Below are 8,849 nucleotides of genomic sequence, written 5' to 3'. Positions count from 1 at the left end.
TCACATGGCGGGGAGGGGCGAAGCCAACGTGACGCTGGGCATCCCGCGGCTGCGCGAGATCCTCATGACCGCCGCCGCCTCCATCAAGACCCCCGTCATGACGCTGCCGCTGCACGCCGGCCTGGGCGCGCCCGCGGCGGCAGACCTGGCGGTGCGCCTGAAGCGCATCCGCCTGGCAGAGGCGCTGCGATGTGAGCGCTGCGGGCTGGGCTGGGCGGGGCGGGGCGGGGCGGGGTGGGGGTGTCTCTGTGTCCCGACCACAGCCCCCTTCCATGAGCAGCATCATCATCACAGGATAGTGTGGATGCCTGGGGGCGGGCTGCATGCGCAGCGGCAGCAGCCCGTCTTTGGTGCAGCGCCGGGCAGGAGCCACCCACCACGCTTCCCCCTGCCATGGCTGCTGCTGGCCCCGCACTAGTGCTGCCCCTCAGTCCTGTCCCCTCCCCGGGCCTTGCCCCGCTGCAGCGCTGCAAGTGGAGGAGAATGTGATTGCCAAGACGCATGCGGTGGCGTTTGGGCGGGGCCGCGTGTACACCGTCCGCATGCAGGTGGGGGGGGGGGGCTGGCCTGGTGCCGTGCCGCGCCGCGCTGCGCATGCTCGCATGGATTTGCCCTGGCTGTTGTGGCCCTCAACTGGGCGGTGGGGCGGACGGCTGCCGCGCTGCGCTGCGCTGCGCCTGCTGCGCCGCGCTTGCAGCATCCCTCCCTCAGCCCCCCGGTCGCTGTGGCACCCCTGCGTGCCGCCACGCACACCTCGCGCTGCGCGTACCGCCGGTACCGTACCACCCGTATCGCAGTTTTATCCTGAGGAGCTGTACCCTCCGGAGCTGGAGGTCAAGTGGGAGGAGATCTCGGCCTGCTTCCAAAGCACCTTTGTGCCCAAGCTGCAGGTGGGCTGCGGGTGTAGGGCAGCTGCCTGCGCATGCCTGTGCGGGAGTTGGGGCGGCTGCGCAGCTTGGGGGCCCTTGTCCCCTCCCCCGCTAGTGCACCGCCGGCCGGCCGCCGTGCCCCCGCCTCCACCACCACCACGCACGCACCTGGGCGCCTCGTTGTCTGTACCCAAACCTGTGCCCTCTGGATCATCTGGATTGGGTGCAGGCCGCCATCAAGGCCGCCATCAAGAAGGCCTCCACCGCGGGCGCCAAGAACGCCCCGCTGGCGTCCGCGCGCGTCGGCGGCGAGGAGGGCGGCGCCGCGGAGCTGACCAGCGAGAAGGATGCGCCTGCGGCGCGGCGGCGCAGCGAGAAGGACGACGAGGATGAGAATGCAGAGGTGGGTGGGGATGGGGTGGGGTGGCGCGGGTTGTGCGGTGGCTGGCTGGTGGTGGTGGTGGTGGTTTCAGCTGGGGGCGAGGCCAGCAAGCGAATGCGCATCTGCATGCCAGGCGCTGGCAATTGCGGGTCGCAGCATGGTCGCAGCACGTGCAGGGCGCTCCGGGTCCTGGGACTGGTGTCGCTCTCGCGTGCTTGCCGTGGGCTGCCCTCCTCCGCACTGCCCTGCCTCCCAGCCGACCCCCTGCGCCCAGCCTGCCCCCCTGCCTGCCTGGTGCAGGAGGATGAGCAATACCGGGAGGGCAAGCTGCGGTTCACGGGGGGGCGGGGCGAGCAGGCCACGTATGGGGCGGGGGATGAGGAGGATGCAGCGATTCAGCAGGAGATCGAGCGCGAGGCGCGGCGCCGCCACGCCGGCAGCGACGACGAGGGTGGGCTGGCCTGCTGCTGGTGGTGGTGGTGCTCGTGGTGGTGGTGGTGGTGCTGCTGCTGCTGCTGCTGCGGTGTCTGTGTGAAAGGTCCGATGTGTGGTGGGCGAGAGAGCTTGGCGGCCTGCCTGCCTGCCGCCCTGCCAAAGAGAAGAAGCAGCAGGCCTGCTTGTGCCGCCTCCCCACCTCTGCGCCGCCAGATGGGCATCCGACCCGTGCCTTGCATGCCCCCCCCCCGCTGCAGACGACGATGCGTCGGGCGGCGGCGAGGAGGAGGGCGAGGCCTCGCCCGCGCCTGGCGGCAAGCGGCGCGGGCGCGGCGCGGGCCTGGAGTCGGCGCACGAGGTGGACGGCGGCAGGCTGGCATGCGAGGTATCCATCACGGTACCGCTTGACTGCCCCAAGCTGCTGATGAGGGAGATCGTGGAGAAGGTGGCGGCGGAGGCCATCATGCGCGGCGTGCCAGGTCAGCGCCCCGCTGGCGCCTGGGGGGCTGGCCTGCACGCCCGCCGCCGCCTGCTCCGCAGCTGCTCGATTGCGACAAGCGGAAGGAGCGCAGCGCTGCGCTGCATGGCCGCTCCCCGCGCAGCCCCCACCCCTCCCTGCACCACCCACCCCAATCACTTCCCACCCGCCGCTCCTCCCCTGCACCTTGCCCCCGCAGGCGTGAGCAAGTCGTATACGCTGGAGGCGGGCGCCGATGGCAGCCAGGTGCTGCAGACGGACGGCATCAACCTCCGCGGCGTGTGGCCCTCGCAGGTGCGCCGCGGGCCGCGCCGCGGGCGGGCGACGCCAGCCCCGTGCACGTCTATCCGCCCGGGACGAGGGCAGCTCCCCGGCTGCTCTGGGCTTGTGCGTCTCGCCCACGCCCTCCCTTGCACGCCGCCGTCACCTGGACCACCCCGCCGCTCATTGCCGCCGCTCGCCTTCTCCACCACACCCTCCCCGCCCTGCCCACCCCACAATGCCTAAACAACTGTACAAAACGATGCTTTGTCATATGGTTTGGTACCAACAGAGCCCGCCCCACCCAAAACCCCGCAGGACCTGGTGGACTGCGAGCGCATGACGTGCAACAGCCCCGCTGCCATGCTGGCTGCGTACGGCGTGGAGGCGTGCCGCGCCTGCATCGTGCGGGAGGTTTCGGGCGTGTTTGGGGCCTACGGCATCGGGGTGGACCCACGCCACCTCATACTCATCGCGGACTACATGACGCACCTGGTGGGCGGCCGCTGGGGCTGGTGGGGGCGTGGGAGTGGCTGGTGGGGGCTGGAGTGGCTGGTGGGGGCTGCGGGCTGGGGGTTGCGGGTGGCTGCGGGCTGGGGGTTGGGGGTGGCTGGGGTGGCTGCGGCTGGGGTGATTGCTGGCTGGGGGTGGCTGCGGGCTGGGGGTTGGGGGTGGCTGCGGGCTTGGGGTTGGGGGTGGCTGGGGGTGGTGCGGCTGGGTTGGTTGCTGGCTGGGGTCAGCTGCTGGCTGGGCGTCGCCGGCTGGTGGCCCTGGCACGAGGCCCTGCGGCCCTAGGCCTTGACGCGCGGCCCAGTCGCCACGCAGACCCCCCACTCACCTGCCGCCCCCCGCCTGGCGCGCCCCCTCGCAGGGCGGCTACCGCGCCTGCAACCGCATCGGCATCGAGGCCTGCACCTCGCCCCTGCTCAAGATCAGCTTCGAGACGGCTGCCTCTTTCCTGGTCTCCGCCACGCTGCACGGCGACGTGGACGCGCTGACGTCGCCGGCGGCCCGCATCGTGCTGGGCCGCCCCGTGGGCGTGGGCACCGGCTGCCTGGAGCTGGTGCAGAACATGGAGGCCCGCCCCGCGCAGCTGGCCTGCTAGCGGGGCCGCCGTTTTTGGGAAGGGGCCGCAGGCAGCGGCCGGCAGCTGGCAGTGGGCTGCCCGCTGAGCAGAGAAGCAGTTTTTGCAGCCCGCGCTGGCGGCGGCGGCGGCGGGCGGCGGGGCGCGACAGACCACTTGCGCAGCCCACCCAGAGCCGTGTATCCATGGCTTGCAAACAAATCGACCCTACAGGCTGTAACCGAAGAGAGAGGGGGTCGAGGGCCTTTTGAAAGGCGGCGGAGGTGGTCGATGGAGACAACTGATGGCATCGATCAAGCCAATCGATGGTAAACGTCGGCCACGTGGCAAGGATCATGGGAAGGAAACGCCCCACCAACCCACAGCCCTCCATCCGGTCGCCTTGCGCATCGGAGATTGAAATCAGAGTCACGGGCATCCAGAAAACCTTGCCTCGAGCTCGTTACAGCCTCCAGGCTGCCCGTTCCCCTCATGCCTCCAAAAAAGAGGAAGCCACTGGTCTGGTGCCCCACCACGTTCAAGGCCCTGATAACGGTGCGTTGTGGGGCTGCCTGGGGCGGCCTGCTCAAACGAGCCACATTTCAGGAATGCGCAGCTGGGCAGCTGCTCTGCCGCCCGCTGCACTCCTGCAACGCCTCGCCTCGCTCGCCTGCGCCCAGCTGGATTCACGGGGCCTGCTGGGCCCGGGAGGGCGCTGCACTGCACGGTCCTTGCCTCGGTGGCAGCCGCTTCCCCCGACCGCCTGTTCTTGGCCCCTGGCCTCCTCACCTGGTTGATGGGACCATGGCATGGCTGTGGGTGCCCGGGCGCCGTCCGTCGGCCCGGGTACCGGTCACCCGCCCAGCCCTGCGCCGCCCGACCACGCCGGCAGCTGCGCGCCCCGGGACCACCTCTGACCCTCGCTGTTCCCCTGCCCCCACGGGCTGCCGCAGACCGCCGGCGAGTTCCGGGAGTACTACCTGCCCCTGAGCGAGGCCGAGATCGAGGCAGACCTGCAGCACCTCGCGTCGCTGATTCAGCAGACTACGGGCAAGCGCGGGCTGCGGCCCGCACAGGTGCTGCAGCCCGCCGTGGGCGAGGCCAGCAGCGAGGACTACAGCCCCAGCAGCCAGCAGGGAGAGGACGAGAACGAGAGCGGCAACCCGTCGGAGCAGCAGCAGTGGGGCAGCAGCAAGGCCGCGGCGGCCGGCGGCGGCGCCGGCGCGAGCGGCGCGCCGGCCCCACCCGGGCAGCCGACCCAGCAGCAGCAGGCGGTCATGGCATAGCCCCCCAGCGGCCCCAGCGGCCCCATCCCTTGTTGCCTCCTGTACATGTGCCCTGCCACCCTGTTCCTGCAGCATTCCTGAGATTTGTATGCCAGCATGCGCCCTCCCACCCTCCCGCCGGCCCCGTCTGCCGCACGCGCCCCCGCCAGCCCCGTCGTGACGCACCGCAAGGGCTGAAGCCCGCGCCGCACCGGGTCCCACCATCTAAGCAGTTGGAAAATAAACTTGTCACCATGTAAATCCTGCGTTCTCAGGAGGTTAACACGCCTTTGAAGTATCTTGGGCGCGGCCGGGCGTCGGCGGCGCTAGCAACACCTGACCCCTTATTTGGGAGCCTGGTCGCAGACTCATCTGATCCCCCCAACCATCAATTCGGGTACAACCAGCGCAAAGTTTTGGTAAGCGGATGATAACCGGGGAGGTTGCATGAGGCTCCGCAGCACGCAGCACGGCTGGAAATGAGGAGAAATCAGCGGTGGCCGCGCTTGCCCTCATTCATTCACCTGTAATCTTTGCCGTCGCACTAATCAGCTGGAGACCTACCGCCTGTCCACACTATCGGAGTCTGCCTCACTCCTGTCCTCGCCCGCCCACCGGAACACGCCCAGCCCAGCTCCTCCAGGCCTTGGCTGCTAGTGTGCTTGTGCTGCAGCCCAAGATTGCTGCCGGCAACCGTGTGAGCAACGCCTCCTTGAGCAGGTTGGTCGGGAGGTGTGCCTCCTGTCTTGCCCCGCACCTTGCCCCGCTGCGCCGCCCAATCACTGCCCGACCGTGCTGCTGCGGTCAAAGTTAGGCAAGGCAGGCAGGCGCCAGCCGCATGCTCATCCCACGCCACGCCCAGCAAGAGGCCCTTTGACCATTGCAGCTGGACAGCGGGGGTGCGGCCAGCAGGCCAGCAGGCCTGCTCAGCGCGCCGACGCGGGTTGAACAGGTGCTGGGTGCTGAGACATGGCGCCGCCGCCATGCCTTGCAGCCTGCCACCTCCAGTACCGCCAACCTTGAGATGCCGCCCAAGCGCCGCGGCACCCAGAAGCCCAAAGTGAAGCACCAGACCTACTACATGCCCTACATGGTGAGCTGGGCTGCGGCTGCGGAGGCCCCGTGGCAATGCCTGGCCCTGCCAGCCTGGCCGAGGCTTTTCCTGCCTCCGCCGTAACTTCTCGCCTCGCCGCCCCCTCGTCCCCGCCTCTCCTCCCCACCCCGCAGTTCCGCCCCATCCCGCTGTCTCTGCACCCCACCGAGATTGAAGGGGACGTGCAGCTAATGCAGGCGCTGCTGACCTCCCAGCGTGCGGCCCTGAAGCGTGCCAGCCTGGCGCCGCCAGCGCCCGCAGAGGCGAAGGCGCCGGCGCCGGCGCTGCCCGCCACCTACCACCCCGCGCACGCCACCGCTGCCGCCGCTGCGCCGATCACGGCGTACGAGCAGTCTGCCCAGCTGGTGGCGCTGCTGCAGCAGCAGCAGCAGGCCGCGGCGGCGGCCGCCGCCGCTGCCGCCGTGCCCACCCCGGCCGCTGTGGCTCCCAAGCTGGCCTCCCCCTGCACGATGCAGCACCAGCAGGCGTTCCACCACCAGAAGCAGCTGGCTGGGTACGCCCTGGCGTGAGCGACAGCAGGCGCTGGGGAGCGCGGGCGCCCAAAGCCTGCCTGGCGCCCACGCCCGGGAGGCGGCCCCTGCCCAGCACTGTCCTGTCCCCCTGTCCCACCAGCACCGCGCCGCAATAGTGCCTCAATGTAGAGAAGAAGGAACCCTCTGGTCCTGTCTGCGCTGACCAGCCATCCCCGAGCCTGTTTGGGGCCTGTGGCAGTTCCACCGTGCTGCCAATTCCATAATGAATGGCCCCTTTTTTTCACCAGCCCTGTAGTGTTTGCCTTCTCTGCCCCTGCTGGTTGGCTTGCCCTCTTCCTGCCTTGGTCGTTGACGGAAGCTGGGCCCGCTCTGTCCTGCTGCTGAGCAGCGTCGTTTGTTTCACATCATCCTGTGCCGCATGCACATACCTCTCTCAACGAATCAATGAATTTAAAACAAGAAGGCCTGCAAGAATCTGCACTGCTGCGTTCCAAAGGCAGTCTCTCGAACCTTGGAAGTGTTGGCCAGGCGCATGGTGGCTCCTGCTAACTCGGAGGGGCAGCCAGCAGCCCTGCCCACGCCGCGCCGCTGCCAGCCGAGCGCCGCTCAGCGCAGCCAGCCCTCCCCGCGGCCGGTAGAGGGCGCCTTGTCGCCGCCACCCAGCTCCTGGGCCCTGCGCTCCGCCTCGCCAGCCAGCTTGCCGGGGGCGGCCTTGATGGCAGACCCCGCCTGCTCCGCCGCAGACTGAGCGCCCTCCTGCGGTGCACGGGCGGCGGCGGCGGGCAAGCAGCAGGACCGGCGGGCTCAAGAGATGGCTGGCATGCTCTACAGCAGGGGCAGGGCTGTAGGGAGAAGACGCGCCGAGCAGGCTGCTTGCCGGAGCAACGGCGCAGCACAGGCAGCCGGGCCGGGGAGCAGAGCGCTGGGCCAGAAACATCCAGAGGCATGCGGCCCGGGGCGACAGGAGGCGGGCGGCAGAGCTGCGGCACACCTTGAGGCCACGAGCGCCCTCCTTTGCAGCCTCCGCCGCGTTCTTCAGGTCATCCTGCAGGTTCCTCACGCCCTGCAGCGGGCCGCTCAGGCAAAGCAGGCCGGTGAGCGCAGCACACACCCACACACTGTACTCACACACAGCATGCTGACAAGCAGCTGCACGCTGCCACTCGCACTCGCCTGGGTGGCGTCAAAGCCCTCCACCCCCTGCCCCTGCTCCTCGTCTGGGCAGGGGGCCTGGTCATCGGGGCAGAAGGGCGGCGCGGGCATGGGCTGGCGGGCGGGGATGTCGGAGGCCTCGGCCGGAATGACGGTGGCACCCACGGCGCGGTCGGCTGCCAGGCCCGCGCCTGCAGAAGCACATACGGCAGCGCGTGGCGGCGGCTCAGTGCCAGCATCTGGTTGGTGCCCACAGAATGTCGCGTGGCGGGTGGCCAGATCCGCACACAGCGCCCTCTGGAGACCTCACCTGGCGCCCCCAGCAGCAGTGCCGCCGCGGCCGCCACGCTCGCCAGAGCGGCGCCGGCCCTGGCTGCCTTGGACGGCCGCTGCGCAGATCTCACGACCAGCACGGCCCTGGCACGAGGCCTGTGCGTGCTGGCTGGGCGGAAGGCCGGCCTGGGGCTGCCCATGGGCATGCCCTTGGTGGCGCAGGAGAGCATCATGTTGCAGCTTGGATGGCAGGATAATGGCTCAAGTAACCCTGTGTTACAGTCACCCCGCTATGATAGGCCGCGTGAGCAGACCTTGGGCAGGGGGCACACGTGATCAAGGGGCATCAAGAGAGGGGGTGGACCATGGAGCACCCTCTCCATGGCTCCGACCACCCTCCCCCCAGCTGAGCGTCCCAGGGTCACCCCACCCTGGCCCCGCTCCCCGTCCTGCCGGACACGCAACCCCCACAACGTGGTGGGGGACGTGGGGATCCTTAGCAGCTTAGGCCTGCCAGGCCGACGGGTGCCGATGCTGGTGCGGGCTCCCGGCGGCAGGCAGCGCCGCCGCCGGGCACTCAAATGGCATGGGGCACATGGGCCCCCATGCCCGCACATCTCCCAGGCACATGAAAATACCAGAAGGCTGCACATGTAAGGGTGCATGCATTGCAGGCAGGAGTGCAAAGTGGCCTGCCGCGGCGGTCGGCTGTGCCATTACTCAGTCAGCCGCCGCTACCGTGCCGGGCTTGGCGTTCCCATGCCAACATGCCGGCGTGCCATCGCGCAAGGGGCCAGTGAGTGTGTGAGGCGGAGGTGGGGGTGGTGGGGCTGCCGCTGACCGTTGCTTGCTGACGCTGACGCTGCTCTTACCTGCGGGGGGAGGGGGTGGGTCGGGAGCCAAGGCCGGGCAAAAGATGCCTGGGCCCTACTCAAGGGAACCGAGGGAGTCACTGTGCCAGGGCAGCAGCATGCTCCTCATGGCACCGGTCGGCAAACCGGGCCAGCCGGCCCTGCCTGGCCTGGCCGAGGAAGGCGGCCAGGGAGGGCAAGGCGTGGCCGGGACTGTGGAAGAGCTCAGCATA

General features: G+C 69.5%; 1 protein-coding gene across 1 annotated transcript; it reads left to right on the top strand.

Annotated features, from left to right (window-relative positions):
* Window positions 1-2,788: 2,788 nt before the first annotated feature.
* Window positions 2,789-3,530, top strand: CHLNCDRAFT_23122 (hypothetical protein; the record flags this gene model as incomplete). Its single annotated transcript, XM_005847725.1, has 2 exons — window positions 2,789-2,920; window positions 3,297-3,530. 2 exons carry the CDS (start codon window positions 2,789-2,791, stop codon window positions 3,528-3,530), a joined length of 366 nt encoding a protein of 121 aa, XP_005847787.1.
* Between the last annotated feature and the right edge of the window lie 5,319 nt (window positions 3,531-8,849).

Source organism: Chlorella variabilis (assembly GCF_000147415.1).
Source record: "Chlorella variabilis unplaced genomic scaffold CHLNCscaffold_10, whole genome shotgun sequence".
NCBI classification, from domain to species: Eukaryota; Viridiplantae; Chlorophyta; class Trebouxiophyceae; order Chlorellales; family Chlorellaceae; genus Chlorella; species Chlorella variabilis.
The sequence above is the reverse complement of the archived record's forward strand: the minus strand, read 5'-3'. Positions and strand labels throughout refer to the sequence as shown.